General features: G+C 40.2%; 1 protein-coding gene across 6 annotated transcripts in view; it reads left to right on the forward strand.

Annotated features, from left to right (window-relative positions):
- Positions 1-17,869, forward strand: part of FERMT2 (FERM domain containing kindlin 2) — a 124,143-nt gene that overhangs the window by 14,754 nt on the left and 91,520 nt on the right. For all 6 annotated transcript variants that reach the window (XM_070749324.1, XM_070749321.1, XM_070749325.1 and 3 more), the window contains exon 3: positions 12,478-12,711. In XM_070749324.1, the coding sequence (XP_070605425.1) occupies positions 12,478-12,711 (234 nt within the window). The remainder of the gene's footprint in view (positions 1-12,477; positions 12,712-17,869) is intronic.

Genomic DNA, 17,869 nt, shown 5'->3' on the forward strand with positions numbered 1-17,869 from the left:
AATTGGAATTAGTAGTTCTATATGTGACTATATATCACACCATCATCCTAATACATAAATACATCAGATTAACATTTTCTGTTTCGGTATTATGATAATACTGTACCTCTAACACAATGTTTCTCAACCTTGGCCATTTGAAGATGTATGGACTTCAACTCCCAGAATTCCCCAGCCAGCGTTGAATATTTGCTTACCCCCAGGGATCTTGGGAAGGATTCAACAGAGGGATAAAATGCCATATCCACTCTAAACATCTGACTGATCATATGATAAAATATAATGCTATGTCTTAGACCCTGTAAGAAAAGGACAGTGATGGCAAATCTTTTTTTCCTCAGGTGCCAAAAGAGTGTGGGCCCTCGCTATCGCGCATGTGCGAGTGCCCACATTCATAATTCAATGCCTGGGGAGGACAAAAACTGCAAGAATCCCAGCAACCAGTTAGGTCCCACAGAGTGGGCCTTCTCTGGGTCCCGTCAACTAAACAATGTCGTTTGGCGGGACCCAGGGGAAGAGCCTTCTCTGTGGCAGCCCCAGCCCTTTGGAACCAACTCCCTCCAGAGATTAGAATTGCCCCCACCCTCCTTGCCTTTCGTAAGCTTCTTAAAACCCACCTCTGCCATCAGGCATGGGGGAACTGAGATATTATTTCCCCTTAGGCCTTACAATTTACGCATGGTATGTTTGTATGTATGTTTGGTTTTATAATAAGTTTTTTTTTAGCTGTTTAGTATTGGATTGTTACATGCTGTTTTTTATAACTGTTGTTAGCCGCCCTGAGTCTGCGGAGAGGGGCGGCATACAAATCAAATAAATAAATAAATAAATAAATACATACATACATACATACATACATACATACATACATACATACATACATAAATAACAGCTTGCTCTGCCTCCTGGAGGACATCTGGAGGCCAGAAACAGCCTCTTTCCCAACTTCTAGTGGGCTCAGTAGGCTCGTGTTTCGCCCTCACCAGGATCCAAAGGCTTCCCTGGAGCCAGGGGAGGGTAAAAACACCCTCTCCCAGAGCCTCTGTGCAAGCCAAAAATTAGCTGTCCACAACACACATGCACGTTGGAATTGATCTAGGGCAACAGTTCGCATGCCAGCAGATATGGCTCCATATGTCACCTGTGCCATAGGTTTGCCATCACTGGTCTAGAACCCATTAGTGTTAAGTTGTAAGTATCTGGCTAAGTATTTTGAGGACAGAGTCTCTCACAATTGCTTCAGATTGGAAGCCAGATTGAGATCACGGTGGTGTCAGGTGGAATACAGATCAGGATGATTCTAATACAATGAGTCTGTTTTGGATATGCTGGACTAATGTCAGGCCTAGGAAAAGGCAAGTGGACAAACACCTGAATCTGAATGTGCCAGCAGTCAGATGACAAGCGTCCTGTTCCTATGCAACTGCCATAAACATACCATACAATCTTGATTACAGAGCAGAGTGACTTGACGTGCTTTGTTACCAGGGAAGGATGGCCTCTGCCTTAACTGATTCTCACCTGGCAGTGGCCTTATAGCTAAATGTTTGGGACTTCTTCATGACTCTAAAGTGTGCAATAGGGTTGATATTCCTGGAGGCATCTGTAATATGGTAAATGATTTAGCTTTACTAGATAAGTGGTCAAAGCAATGGAAATTGCAGTTTAATGTTTCCAAATGTAAAATAATGCACTTGGGGAAAAGGAATCGTCAATCTGAGTATTGTATTGGCAGTTCTGTGTTAGCAAAAACTTCAGAAGAGAAGGATTTCGGGGTAATGATTTCTGACAGTCTCAAAATGGGTGAACAGTGCAGTCAGGCGGTAGGGAAAGCAAGTAGGATGCTTGGCTGCATAGCTAGAGGTATAACAAGCAGGAAGAGGGAGATTATGATCCCGCTATATAGAGTGCTAGTGAGACCACATTTGGAATACTGTGTTCAGTTCTGGAGACCTCACCTACAAAAAGATATTGACAAAATTGAACGGGTCCAAAGATGGGCTACAAGAATGGTGGAAGGTCTTAAGCATAAAACCTATCAGGAAAGACTTAATGAACTCAATCTGTATAGTCTGGAGGACAGAAGGAAAAGGGGGAACATGATCGAAACATTTAAATATGTTAAAGGGTTAAATAAGGTCCAGGAGGGAAGTGTTTTTAAAGGAAAGTGAACACAAGAACAAGGGGACATAATCTGAGGTTAGTTGGGGGAAAGATCAAAAGCAACATGAGAAAATATTATTTTACTGTAAGAGTAATAGATCCTTGGAACAAACTCCCACCAGACGTGGTTGGTAAATCCACATTAACTGAATTTAAACATGCCTGGGATAAACATATATCCATCCTAAGATAAAATACAGGAAATAGTATAAGGGCAGACTAGATGGATCATGAGGCCTTTTTCTGCCGTCAGTCTTCTATGTTTCTATATGGAACCCTCTTCATAGGGATCCCATTCAAACTGAACCCTCTACATTTGAGAGCAATTTCCGAGTCTTTGGAGAGGGGCGGCATACAAATCTAATAAATAAATAAAATAAATAAATAAATTTATGAATCCAGAATCTCTGTTACCACCTTCCTACCGTGTCTTGAATTTTGACCTAACCATGTTATCCGTCTATGAGCCCCAATGACAGTGACTCATTGCAGTCCAATATTCTGTTCCTGTGAACCTTGCTGAAGTATGTGGATGACTACATACATTAACCTTCAGTTGTGATCACCACCTTATTTTCTGAGCTGCTTGTGGGTGTTAGGAGTTAAAGGCACAATGCTACAATGATACACCCTTCGCTGAACAGATTATTTCAGCTTGTGGCACTGTGGATGAGAAGTTAGACTCTAGGGTGCTTTGTTATAGGGTTAGGATTTGGTCTTTGTTACCCTGTTTTAACATCTACATAAAATTGTTATGAGAGGTTATGTCAGTTTGTGTAACATATAACCAAAATATATCCATATCCACATTGCCACCATGGACCCAGTGAAATGTGGTAAAAATCCCATCTCAGTGCCCAGCGGCTGTCAGCATTTGGGTGGGAAAACGTGGGCTCAGATTTTATCCAAGCAAAATAGAGCAGCCATTAATTCAGAAATCTCATGATTTCAGGATTGTATTATTCTTCACTCTTGATAGGGTTGTGTTGTCTCAGAGGTCAAGTTCTCCTCTCTACTCTACTGTGAATACCATGGCTAGGTCCTTTGAGAGCTTGCCTGGAATGGGATGCCCTGAGGACAGTCAATCATACTCTTATCATCTTTCATTTTGATGTTTATATTTGGGCTTCTTATATACTGTATTTTGTATTTATTCTTGTTTTGTAAGCTGCCCTGAGTCTACAGAGAAAGGCGGCATAGAAATACAAACAAACAAACAAATAAATTTTGATTCCTGTACTACATGGGTGTCAAACTTGCAACGTCACGTGTCGTATCACGACGGTTTTCCCCTTCGCGGAGCTGGGGTGGGCGTGGCCTGCACATGACCCATTCGGCCTGTGGGCTACCAGTTTGATACCCCTGCTGTAATGTATGGTACTTGGGTCTTCCTTGGAGGACCACCCACAAATTTCAGCTGGCCTAGAATACAATAGCTACTGTTCTGCCTTGCTAAACCACTGTTGAAGGAGCTATGCTGATAGCCAATATAAATGTAATTCAAGACGCTGGCTGTTGTCTTTATGGTCCTATAGGCTTAGAATCTGGTTATGTAAAGATTGCTTTTCATGCAGATTTTGTTAGAGAATGCCAACTAAGGTCAAATGGTAGGAGAGAGCCTGACATTGGCATGTTTTCTTAGCAGCTCCCTTCTTACAGAACAGTCTGTCTCCTGAGGCATTGATAGCAAATCTGGGGCTTTTAAAATAGTCTTTTGAGGATTAACTGTGCACCCTAAATGCCTATATTTGTATTGTTTCCATTTTAATGATTGCATGTAATGTACTATTGTTACTTTAATATTTGTAAATATACACTGCTCAAAAAAATAAAGGGAATACTTAAACAACAGAATATAACTCCAAGTAAATCAAACTTCTGTGAAATCAAACTGTCCACTTAGGAAGCAACGCTGATTGACAATCAATTTCACATGTTGTTGTGCGAATGGAATAGTTGTGCAAATGAGAATATTTCATTCATTCAGATCTAGGATGTGTTATTTGAGTGTTCCCTTTATTTTTTTGAGCAGCATATTTGTAAATAATATGTAAATAAGGGATTCACTTATTTCTATGCCGCCAAACTCCCTAGGGACTCTAGGCGGCTGTTTTATTACACAAATACATAAACAAACATTGGGTGTCTATACTTTTGTGCTGTTTTCCAAGTGAATGGTGCACAGGTTTCACACTGCATTTGAATATGTGAGTTTCACAGGAAGAATTGGGTTGAGATTTACTTTTCCTGTCTTTCTCCCACTTTCTATTTCTTTGCTGCAAACCCAATATAAGATGTTATATTATATCTGTTATAAGTTAGCAAGGTGTGGTCCATTATATATGGATTATAATCAGAAATGTTCACAATTCAGCTATGTAGGAGCAAGGCGATATTGTGGAAAACCACTAATGTATCCAGTGGCCGAAGGATGAGTAATAAATTTTGTGTAAATTGGGCATTCTGCTGATATGCACTAAACTGGTAATGTGGAGGATCTCTACAATTAATCCTGGATATTGGTACTACTGTCACAAGCTAAAAGATATACCTAGAATGTAAGGAGGGAAGTCTGACATTACTTCTCAGTTTAAGCCCTGATTTGAGTGACCTGCAGGGAATAATGTTTAATGGGTGCCATTCTTGTAATTATAACTGCAATGTCAATCTTGTTTCTCTTGAGGGAAGTCTGCTTAATTTCAACATGTTTATGTGGCGGCAAACGTACATAAAATATCTCATTCCTGAAATTATAAATGAATGCATTAGCCAAGGAATATCAGATTTGAAATCTTCAGAAAACTGAAAAATATTGATATTACTTTTTGAAAGTCTATGATAGAATAGCTTCAGGTCCTCATTTGCCCAACAATATTTTTCAAAAGAATCACTCCTCTTTTCCTGAAAACGATTCTACTGACTAGTTCTTTGGCCCCTGTTGAATAACTATTTCTGGGCCATTTCAACATTTCTTTTTTGGCAACAGCCATTAGAAAGTCTCTGAATTTTTGCCAGCTTTCTCGGGTTTTCCGTAACTTCTGGCAATTATTGATAAAGGTTTAAAACATAAACACATTAGCCCAGTGCAGGCTTGGTTGTGTTGATTTCTTAGCCATGGTTAAATTATCACAATCTGTAATGGGGGAGGCTGTTTGTTGATCTGTTCCTCTTTTCTTCTGTTGTTAAATTTGGTGTTGAGTTAGCATGGAATGCACAATCAGCCTTTGATACCATAGTCTCAGCCGTGGTGCTATAGATATTCATTGTGAAAGCTATGAGAAAAAAAGAAAGAAAACTGAAATTCAACTGCTGCTTCTATTGGCAAAAGTCGTATCTGTCTGGCGAAGATAGCAGGAGGAAATTACACTTCCTTAAAACTCCTCTTGTTCCCCAGCTATGGTCACTCAGTCAAGAGTATTTTCAGATCATCTGTCAAGGTAAATAGTCTTTCAATTTAGCATTTACTCCCAGTGAATCAATAATATTTCACTGATACTAGTTTCCAGGTGATGTGCCTATAATCTGCAGCTTCAGGATATAAATGCTGTCCAAACAAAATTAAATACTGTAGAGAAAGCAAACACTACCTTATTTAGCTGAAAACATAAACGTTTAAAAAGGAAGCTGTACATTTTACAGTGGTACCTCTACCTAAGAACATCTCTACTTAAGAACTTTTCTAGATAAGAACCGGGTGTTCAATATTTTTTGCCTCTTCTTAAGAACCATTTCTACTTAAGAACCTGAGCCTGGAAAAATTTCCCAGGAAATTTGAGAGCGGCATGAAGGCCCAGCCAGTTTCCTGCCATTCTTTCTGGGTTTCTCTCTCTGGCGCAGTGTATGGGAGGCAGCCTCGCGCTGGGTGTATGGGAGGCACGTGCTCCTCCTCACCGCCTCAGAGTCCCTCTTTAAAAAAAAAAAAAAGCCTTAAAGTTTTGGATTTTTTTGATTCCCCTCACTTACCTTCTTCTTTTGGCAGCGACTGTCCTCCTTCTCTTCTTCCTCCTTCTCCTCTTCCCATGCAAATTCCAAGCTTTTATTCTTTCCTGATGGATTTGCACGCATTATTTGCTTTTACATTAATTCCTATGGGAAAAATTGCTTCTACTTACAAACTTTTCTACTTAAGAACCTGGACACAAAATGAATTAAGTTCTTAAGTAGAGATACCACTGTATAGTGAAGAAGACATATATTTTTAGAGCGGACTTCAGACTTAACCGATTTACCATATTTAACTAAACATATAATCAGGAGATCAAAAGAGCTGTGCTTGGCCAAACTAAGGGCAGTCTAGTTGGTTTCTAAAATGGTGGTCCCAATATCTCTGGGAAATCCAAATGTGGTAGAATATTCAACTGGGAAATGTTCAATGTTTCCCATGTCAGGGTTCCAAGTAGCATTCCCAATGAAAGAATACTCCAAGGTCAGCAGTTCCATTTTATTAGAGATGTCATATTGGCACTTCTGGGAAGACCCAAATCTTGAAAGGTTTTCTCTAGAATTAAGACCAGAGATATTCTTATTAGGCATGATGGACCAAAAAATACATAAAGACGACAGATATTTGATTATTCACCTGATAACAATGGCAAGAATATGTTATGCTCAATCTTGGAAGAAAGAAACCGTTCCCACCAACCTACAGGTTACAAATAAAAATTTGGAACTGGCAGAAATGAACAGATTAACGATGAGAATAAAAGAAAAGGAGGATACGGACTATTATAAAATATGGGACAAATGGTATAATTGGTTAGATAAAAACAAGAAAAACAAATTAAATACGTAGCATAGAGGTGACTTAAGAAGAGTATATAGCGATAGAGAATTTGAATAGAGAATAAAAGATCTGATAGACAGAAAAGATTAGAACTGAAGATGACCTAATATATAAAGGTAATCATAATATAAATTATTCAATATTAATAACTTCTATTAAGATTATAGAATTACATTACACCAAATATGTGAGACTGTAAATATGTCAAACGATATGAATAATTGCATAAAAATAGTAAGATATAAGTAAGAATAAGACAGTAAGGAGAGAACTAGGATATCTCTCTTGTTTTGAACCATGCTTTTCTTTTTTCTTCTTTTTCCTTTTTGTTGTTTCTTGGGTTTATGGTTGTTTGTTATTGCTTGGTGGGTTCCAATCTGAATGTATACTTGTAAAGATATTGTATATGCTTGTGTTTTTTTAAACAATAAACTTTTTCTAAGAAAAAAAAAAGAAAATGGATGGGGCATGCTAGGGGTTTTGTGCCTGTTGGACAATGGGGAGGTGGATCAATCATCTGGTACAGTCAGTGTCTGTGATGGCCTCAACCTCCTCTTGGGCTCCCAGCACTACACTCTAGATTTTGGTAGTGAAGGGGTTGATGGCTTCACTTACCATCGGCTCATCATCGCTGCTGCTCCCTTCACCGGAGCCTGGCTGAAACTTTGGCTGGAGTTTCTTCATTCCCAGTTGGTAGGAGGGGAATCTCAACAGCCTGTTTAGTGATCCTCTCCTTGTCTGGTGGCTTCCTTGGGATTCTTCTTCCCCGGGATGCAGAGTGGGTCCAGACTTGAGGGATTGGGCCAGGGGCCAGGTACTCTGATGCTCTGTGCCCATGCTAGCTGCATCGATAGCCCTTGACTGTCCTGGACAGAGTGGGTTGTGGCGCATCAGCTGGCTTGTCCAGAATTTGACATCCCAAAGTTCTGGTTACTGGGAGGCAGTCTGAGGACCTGTGGCTGAGGAGGGGTGTTGGGTCTCATCAGCCCCAAAAATGGCCTTTGCCATGCTGGACTGGAGTGGCACAACAGGCCTGGCTACTGTGCTGTTCTTTCTCTAGCAGGAGCTGTCCTCCTGGTAGATGGGCCCGACGGGAGAGATTATGATGTGATCTGCTACATGCCATGTAGAACAAAGGACTGCCATGTGCCATTGCAGTGCTTTGGCCCAGAAAGGTGAATGTGGGCTGAGTCCAATCATAGAGGGGGATATGTGATGCTGCCCATGCTGAACTTGGCAAATCACTCCAGAAGAGCCCCCAGTGACTGGCTTCGCATTGGCGGCTAGAATCCCCACCCCGTCTGGAATCACTGAGATCAGTTGCTCTCCATTTGAGGGCTTGTCTCTGCTCTGCTCTTCCCCATCTGCTGTTCCCACAGCATCAACCCAATCAGCAATTCTTGGAGTGGTGCGGCACCCACAGCCTCACTCCATAGAGAGGGATCCAGTTGAGTGGCTTGCCAGGGCGCTGGCTCTTTGGGCCAGGCACCCTGGCAGTGTTCCACTTCAGTGGCCTCCACTGTCTTCACCATAGATTTGAAAGGGGAGTAGAAGGTCTCCACATAGACCATTGAACCAGCCCCAGTGACTCATTCCATGATAGCAGTTTTCTCCTCCATCTTCCCTGAGTCTTCACACCGCCCGGTGTTGGGTCAGTATTCGGGGCTCAGGACCCTGGACAGCACCCGAGAGGTCGGGGAGCTGTAGAAGTTTTAAAGGAGGTTCAGGTTAATGTCAGGGTGCCAAGTAACACCCCCAACAAAGGAAGATTCCAAGGCCAGCAGTTCCACAAAGTTCCATTTTATTAGAGATGTCCTATTGGCACATCTGGTGAAACCCAAAACTGAGAGCTTCCAGGTTTTCCCCAACCAAAAGCAAATCCAAGCCTCTTCCCCTGCACCCACATGTCCATCACATGGTTCAATCCATGCACCGACCCAGCTTCCCAGTCATGTCAATCCAAGTGCAGGCCGAATGTCCTTGACTCTCTGAGAAAGAATGTTATGGCTAAATATCTCTGTGACTCCATGCAGTCCCCCCTCCCAGCTTCCCACAGTACTAAATGTGGCAGCCCTGAAGAATTCAAGAAAAAGATGGCCTCCAGGGCTGACACCCCAGTTGTGTTAAGAAGTGCACATGTAGCCTTGTCTTCCATGAAATTTCCCTAATCCACTTAAAGCTGGTTTAGACTGGCATTGTTGTCACTAGCAGCATTTATGGTTAACAAATTAACTTTATAAAATTGAATTCTGCCCCTTACAAGAAGCATTAAATAGTCCAGTACTGTAAGTTCTTTTTTTGTGTGTCATTTACATAGGAGACATTTTCTGTGATTTTCTCAGCTGGTGGGGCCTAGGCGAAGAGCCTTCTCTGTGGTGGCCCCACCCCTATGGAATGAGCTCCCCTCAGAGATCTGTACTGCCCCCAGTCTCCTTGCCTTCCGCAAACTTTTAAAGGCCCACTTCTGCTGACAGGCCTGGGGTCATTGAAATTTTAACACCTTGCCTCACCCAATGAATGAATGTGTAATGGATGATGTATGAATCTGTTGTTAACTTAATTATGGGGATTTTAATCTGTAATTTTATTTAGATTTCTACATGTTGTGAGTTGCCCTGAGTCTCGGGAGAAGAGCAGCATACAAGTATAAACAAACAAACAAATAAATAAGAATTCAGTAGGAAGAATATCATGCAAGATGCACTCAGTTTCTTAAACTTGGATGAAAGATCTATCCTGTGTCTCTGTTGTATGCCTAACTTGTCAAAAGCCAATGTAAATAAATGATAAATCTTTTAATATTAATTGTAGCCCTATAGGCTGATAAGAAAGCCAGTGGCTTTTTAATTTATAACCCGCATTTAAGTCTAAACCTCTACTACTTGAGGGTTCATAAACAACATCTTTCAGTGCCGAAATCATTCCTTTATTCTTGACATGTTTTAGAGAAGCAAAAGTTTGGACCAGAGTTCACCATCATCACTTGACAGATTTCTTTGAGAGCAGCCAAGTCTTACTGCATACTGCATGCTTTTCTATATTTGGCTTTGTTTAATTTGACGATAGAATGCCATGCTGTTGAGAGTTGTGGCTGCTCCTTCTCTCTTCTAGCCATATTACCCAAGCCAAGATTTTTCCCTTTTTGCTTTTAAAGAATGACATGGATATTTATGACCCTAATGTAGGATGAATCTGAACTCAATTGTATTTTTCTTCTTTCTGTCCAGTTGAACTTTTCAACAACAAAAAAATAGAGATTGTGAGTTAACAATATAATAGTTCTATATGTTTTCTGGATTGCCTTAAGGGTACATAATATCTTAAGAAGTTCTATATTTTGGGGAAGAGGAAGAAAATAAAAAATTATTTGTAGAGTCAATTTTCTGGTATTCTTTCTATAGTTTAGCTGAGGTTTATAAGGCCTTGATAGGTGGCATACATTAATTGCACCCTTTGCAAGCATTGTTTGCCATTGTGTTTTGAACAGCTAAACTTACCTTATTTTTGGAATATAAGATGCACCGGAGTACAAGACACACCTTAGTTTTTGGGGAGTAAAATAGGGGGGGAAATCAGATATTCATTTGGCTAGCATTCTTAGTCTGGTCAAATTCAGCAAATTATTTTATCCCCCAGTTAGGGCTTAAAAAAAAACCTTATTCAAAGAGAGTAACAATGAAAGAGTTTGCAAGCGGCTAAGAGCTGGAAATATCATTAGCACCTGGTTAGGGCTGGAAAGAAACATTCTGAATAAGTAAAGCAATGAAAAAAACCCTGCACAGATGTAGGGCTTGGAAAGCATTCTTTGCAGAGAGTAACAATGAAAGAGGTTGCAAGGTAAAAGCTAGGAAGATCATTAGCAGCTAGTTAGAGCTTGGGAAAAAAGGCTATAATCAGAGTATAAGACACACCTGAATTTTCAACCTCTTTAGGGAGTAAAAAGATGTGTCTTATAAAAATACGGTAATTTAATCATAAATCAGAAGTTATATAAAACCTACCCAAAATGCTGTTTTTACTTGTACGATATTCAAAGATTAATTTCAAATATCCTTCTTATGCTATCACATAAGATCAGTTTTCTGGGAGGTAGGAAAGACATTAAATTCTTTGGTCCTGTATTTACGATATCCTGTTCTATCTTAATTATATCTTAATTATACTAATTCTATTTAGAATTTCTAGTGGACCTTTCTTTTCCAGAAAGCATTATATATAATTTGGCTTTTAGCTTTATTTACTGGAACATTTGTATCCGGTGGGAAAGAAGAAAACCATTTCTGCAGCAATGTTTCAATTCTGAAATATTCTCCAGTTGGAAGAACAATTGCTATTGGGACACATCAGGGAATCATTAATAGTAGCTGGGGATGCAATGCAGATGTTGGAACATTTAACTTACACAATTTGGACTCAGCTTAATTTGTGCTGAAGTTATCCAAATTGTTAATAACTTGTTATGCATATTAATGCACATATCCTCCTTGGCTATATTCCTAGCGCATGGAATTATTTTTTTCCCCACTGTGGAAATTGACTGAAAAGATGATTAAATAACATGGAAGGAGAAATTTAGCTTGACTCGAGGGAATTTTTATCTTTACCTCTTAGCCATCCCTGGTGGTGTCTCAGGTGCTATAGAAGTCAGATTTGACCTACCGGTACTTAGTTTCTGAGTTTTGTCAAGATTGGCCAGTTTCTGTGACATGCGTAGAGGTGAGGTGGGAACAATAATTTATATTAACTAGATTTTCATACATTGACTGATCCTTATTTCACACTTCTCTTTTGCAAGAATAACTGGCTGGATGAATAAATACATGAAATAAAGATAATTGGTATTTTATATAAAATATACAAAATGGCGGAACTCACAGCTCCAATGGCCTTGTCCACTTCATCAGTCATGGGCCTTCCAAGGTATGCCCATGACTCTCCAGCACTCCGCGGACTGCATTGGCTGGCAATTGGTTTCCAAACACAATTCAAAGTGTTGCTTATGACCTATAAAGCCCTACATGGCATTAGACCAGATTACCTACAGGACCACCTTCTGCCGCATGAATCCCAGTGTCCAGTTAGGTCCCACAAAGTCGGCCTTCTCCAGGTCCCATCAACTTGTCACTTGGTGGGACGAGCCTTCTCTCTGGGGGCCCCAGCCCTTTGGAATCAACTCCCCTGGAGATTCATACTGTCCCAACCCTCCTTGCCTTTCATAAGAATTTGAAAACTTATTTATGCCATTAGGCTTGGGGTCATTAGATCCCAGCCTCTGGACACTGAATGCTTACTATGCTTGGTTTGTATTGAATGAATAATTTTTGATATTTAGCTTTTATAACGTTTTAAACTATCTAACTATCCAATTGTATTTTGTATACTGTTTATTGTTGACATGTTGTGAGCCTCCCTGAGTCCACGGAGAGGGGCGGCATACAAATACAATAAATAAATTTTGTCTAAACACTGTGAATTTAGTTGCTCATTGTTTCCCTTTAATTCCTAACTGTGCATCTTTGTGCTCCTCCTAGATGTCAAGAAAGATTGGTCCGACCATGCCTTATGGTGGGAAAAGAAGAAAACCTGGCTCCTTAAAACACACTGGACTTTAGATAAGTATGGAATACAGGCTGATGCAAAGTTACAATTCACTCCTCAACACAAATTGCTTCGACTCCAGCTTCCCAACATGAAGTATGTAAAAGTGAAAGTGAACTTTTCTGACAGAGTCTTTAAAGCAGTATCTGACATCTGCAAAACTTTCAGTAAGTATTTATGATTTATGAAACCAGTTATTATAGAATAGAATAGAATAGAATAGAATTTTATTGGGCAAGCGTGATTAGACACACAAAGAATTTGTCTTGGTGCATATGCTTGGTGCATACCGTTTTCAAGTGACAAGCAACCAGCTTTAATAGCTTTGTATTAATTTTTTGGCCTGCAAGTACATATTACAGGTAGCCCTTGACTTATGACAGGCCATTTAATGACCATTCAAACTTAAGGTGGACTTTAAAATGCTATTTGCAACTGGCCCCTGTAGCCACATTACCACGTTTCAGGTATTTGTCAACTGATTTGCATTTACAACCAGTTGCAGCATCCCACAGTTACATGACATAGCTGGTGGATGTACTGGACTCACTGATTAACAATGATTTGATTCATTTAATGATCATGTTTTATGATCAAAGTTTAAAAAATGGCTGTAAAATCAGATTACATGGTGACCCATTTAACAACAATATTTGGCTGGATTGTGGTTGTAAATTTGAGGACAACCTGCAGTCCATATTCTTCTCTCACATTTCTGACGATCTCTTAAAGCAGGCTCCCCCAAACTTTTTACACAGGGGGCCAGTTCACTGTCCCTCGGACTGTTGGAGGGCCGGACTATTTAAAAAAAACTATGAACAAATCCCTATGCACACTGCACATACCTTGTTTTAAAGTAAAAAACAAAATGGGAATGTACTATTTAGAGGGGGGAGAAGATCTGAAATTCCGTAGTTTGGGGACCACTGTCTTAAAGGAATGAAAGAATAGATTTTGGTATGCAAAATACTTTCCAAATAATGGGAATATATAGTATTGCCAACTTTGGATGCTCATCTGACATCTCTGTCTTGCTGTTATGATTCTAAAAAGACCCTGGCTGAAAAGGGTTTTTATTTTCAGAATTTACTGGTTTATTATCTAAGTTAAAATATAAACATTTTGAATCCAGTTTTTTAAAATGTTTTTGTATTCGGTTTGCTGATTTGTTTCATTAAATACTGCATTTACTTTATTATTGTTAAATGCAACCTTTTTTCATAGGAATAATATGTCATGGGGGATTGAATTTGGAGAACGGGTTTAAATATCATCTTTTTTGTGAAGCTGCAATTTTAAGTTTTTTAAAATCGCATTTGGACATGCTTCATTGTTTTCTGTTTTCCTTTTGTTTTAGTTTAGCCCTTGTTGTCAACGCAGAACCCTGAACCAATTAGATAAAATAAACTATAGAAGTTTTCTTTCAACAAGACTTACTTTGACTCCAAAAGGTTTAGTTTTCATAGTGCCAGTGAATCAAGGCATTAACTAATATATTCCTCTACTTTTAGTGCTTGGACATTTAAAGCATTAAAAACAGTTAACTAATCTTCATTTATTAAACAGGTTTTTTTAAAAAACATGTGATGAAAGAATCTACTTAATTAACCTACTCAAATCTGCAAAATAAATATAAATATAATTTATCATTTATTAATTGGATTTGTATGCTGTCCCTCTCTGAGGACTCGGGGCGGCTCGCAACATGTCGAAAAACAATATACAGTATACATAACTAAAAAATCCAATTAATATAACTAAAACTTTTTAAAAAACACTAATAGAGTTAAAATCATCCATTACCATTCAAACATCGAAACATACTACATTCGTCAGCCTGGGGGCTAGGGTCTAATGGCCCCAAGCCTGGTGTCATAAATAGGTCTTTAAGTTTTTACGAAAAGCGAGGAGGGTGGGGGCAGTGCGAATTTCTGGGGGAAGCTGATTACAGAGGGCCGGGGCCAATACAGAGAAGGCTCTTCTCCTAGGTCCCGCCAAACGACATTGTCTAGTGGGACCTAACTGGTCACTGGGACCTCAGCGGCAGAAGGAGGTCCCGGAGGTAAATATAGTGTCAGTAGCCTTTAGATTCTTGTTAAAATTGAAAAATTAAGTTTAATAGTCCTATTTTGCAGATCTTATACTTGCTTACATTTTTCTGTCTTTTTTTTTTTTGTATTAACAGGCAAATGAAAGTGAATAACTTTAGCAGTGTTTCTCCTCAACTTTAAAATCTGTGGACATCAATTTCCAGAATGCTGCAGTCAGCATTCTAGGAGTTGACCTCTACACATCTTAAAATTGATAAGGCTGAGCAACAATGACCTCTGCGGTATTCATAGTTATGCCTGCAGTCTTTTGTTAGAATCATTGCTCATTCTCATCATGGATGGGTAATGCAAATTGAATTCAAAACAGAGTTACATTTCATTAAAAATTGCTGATTTTGTTGAACGTGAATATGATCCCACTATATAGAATGCTGGTGAGACCACATTTGGAATACTGTGTTCAGTTCTGGAGACCTCACCTACAAAAAGATATTGACAAAATTGAACGGGTCCAAAGACGGGCTACAAGAATGGTGGAAGGTCTTAAGCATAAAACGTATCAGGAAAGACTTAATGAACTCAATCTGTATAGTCTGGAGGACAGAAGGAAAAGGGGGGACATGATCGAAACATTTAAATATGTTAAAGGGTTAAATAAGGTCCAGGAGGGAAGTGTTTTTAATAGGAAAGTGAACACAAGAACAAGGGGACACAATCTGAAGTTAGTTGGGGGAAAGATCAAAAGCAACATGAGAAAATATTATTTTACTGAAAGAGTAGTAGATCCTTGGAACAAACTTCCAGCAGATGTGGTAGATAAATCCACAGTAACTGAATTTAAACATGCCTGGGATAAACATATATCCATCCTAAGATAAAATACAGAAAATAGTATAAGGGCAGACTAGATAGACCATGAGGTCTTTTTCTGCCGTCAGACTTCTATGTTTCTATGTTTCTATATTGGATGTGTAATTTGAAAGTATATAATAAAACATGTATGGTCAAAACTGTTCAGATATTGAGATGATCCTCTGCAGCTCTTCTTTGCAAATTGTGGCGGAAAGGAAATTTTAATAATAGTGACGTATCTGAAGAAGTCATTTTCCCCAGAAAGGTTTGCCTTTTAATCTGTGTTTAGGTTTAAATTGTTCTCCAATAGCCCTCACTTAATGACCATTCAGTCAGTGATTATTCAAAGTTACGACATTGCTGAACAAATGATAATTATGACAGGTCTAGGTTCTAGCCTTTGCAGCAGCCTCAGAGTCATGTGGTCAAAATTCAGGTGCTTGGCAGTCCACCCACATTTACAACTGCAGTGTGCACGTCAGCTTTCTTCGCTCACCTATCTCCCCCTCTCCTCTGACCCTTTGGCTGCCCTTCACTCCTGCCACCCCCAGCTAACTTTCAACGCCTTCCTCCTGCTGCTCAGTGTTCTGCTGGGCTCTCTGGTAGGAGCCTCCCGAAAATTCAAGGGTACAAATTTCAGACACGCACACACGTTTGAAAATTCAAAACAATGTTCTCTATCACAAAATTCAAAATAAACTAAGCACTCCTTTTGTATTGCAAAAAGCACTCCTCCCAAAACAACCGGGTAGTCTGTACAATTTCCCTTAAGCAGTCATTAAGTACTTAACTAGCAGCTGTGAAGAAACTTCACACCCCTTCTTCTTCCAAGGAAGTGAGACACACACACACACACACGTTGCTCTCCTTTGGTTTCAAAGGCGTGGAAAATCAACAAAGTCCAGAAAACAGCAACACACGATTCCTGAAGAACTGCGATCAGATACTCTTTCACAACAGCCAAACCCACACGCTGCTATTTATAGCAGCAGCCCTAATTACTGGAGCCCCACCCAACCACAAGTGGCCTCATTTTGTCTTGTAATAATCCTTCAGTTGTTGTCTCCTATGCATCACTCTACGCATGCGTGGATGTGTCATTAATTCTTGTTCAAAATCCAGGGATGATACAGATGATTGATCTCCTCCTGGGCTGTCTGCCAAACTCCCCTCTTCCCTGTCACTCATGCTCCCTTGGTCAGAGGAGGCTTCATCGGCAGATTCCATCGGGAGCAAAACAGGCCTGCGGCATGTGGATGTCTCCCCCACATCCACCTGCACATTCCTTGGGGCAGGAGCTGGGCCAGAGCTAACCACAACACTCAGGAGGCACACAGGCCTTGGTGATGCGTGCTTAACTCTATACCCCAGGCCGGGGTGGGCAGCAGGCAGGACGGGAATCAAGCTGCATGCACAGCTCCAGCTGATCAGCGGCAGTAACTTCCTGGATTACTGGTCTCAGCTCGGGTCTCCTTTTTTTCCCTGCTGCTGCTGTGCACTCCTCACTTTTTTCCTCTTTCCTCCTTCCTGGCCTCAGGTGAGCTTCCCTCTCTCCTGCCCGGCTCCCCTCCAGCCTCACGCGGCCACCTCCCAAGGCCAGGAGAGCCGCGCTGCGCCGAAGCAGTCTGGGCTGTGGTCTTTTCCCCTCGCGAAGCCCTCACTCTGCCCACAGCTGAGATGAAAAGACATCGTGCGGCAATGACAGTTCACTTGAATGATGATGATCATTCAAGCCACTCCCACCTGGTCACATGACTGGCAAGCCACTCCCACCCACTCACATGACCATCAAGCCACACCCACAAAACAAGCCACTCCCACAGTGTGGCAGTAAAAATTTTGGCTGCCCATTAGTGCCCCATACCCCACGTTTGCCCCTTTGACCACCCTGCATTTTGCCACTGCCTCTCTGCCACCATTGACCAAAAGGATACATAGAAACATAGAAGACTGACGGCAGAAAAAGACCTCATGATCCATCTAGTCTGCCCTTATACTATTTTCTGTATTTTATCTTAGGATGGATATATGTTTATCCCAGGCATGTTTAAATTCAGTTACTGAGGATTTACCAACCATGTCTGCTGGAAGTTTGTTCCAAGGATCTACTACTCTTTCAGTAAAATAATATTTTCTCATGTTGCTTTTGATCTTTCCCCCAACTAACTTCAGATTGTGTCCCCTTGTTCTTGTGTTCACTTTCCTATTAAAAACACTTCCCTCCTGGACCTTATTTAACCCTTTAACATTCGCTCAGAACTAGTACAAGGATTAATGAATTTAATCAATCAGAGATCCTTTTTTAAATGAGTGAAATGTAAGAGTGCAAAAGCCATGAATATTAATAGCAAATACAACATATGAAAATATACAAAGGAAGTCTTATGATTGGGTGAGAAAACTAGGATCTTCACAGATTATT

The sequence above is a fragment of the Erythrolamprus reginae genome, chromosome 1 (assembly GCF_031021105.1).
Source record: "Erythrolamprus reginae isolate rEryReg1 chromosome 1, rEryReg1.hap1, whole genome shotgun sequence".
Lineage (NCBI taxonomy): Eukaryota > Metazoa > Chordata > Lepidosauria > Squamata > Dipsadidae > Erythrolamprus > Erythrolamprus reginae.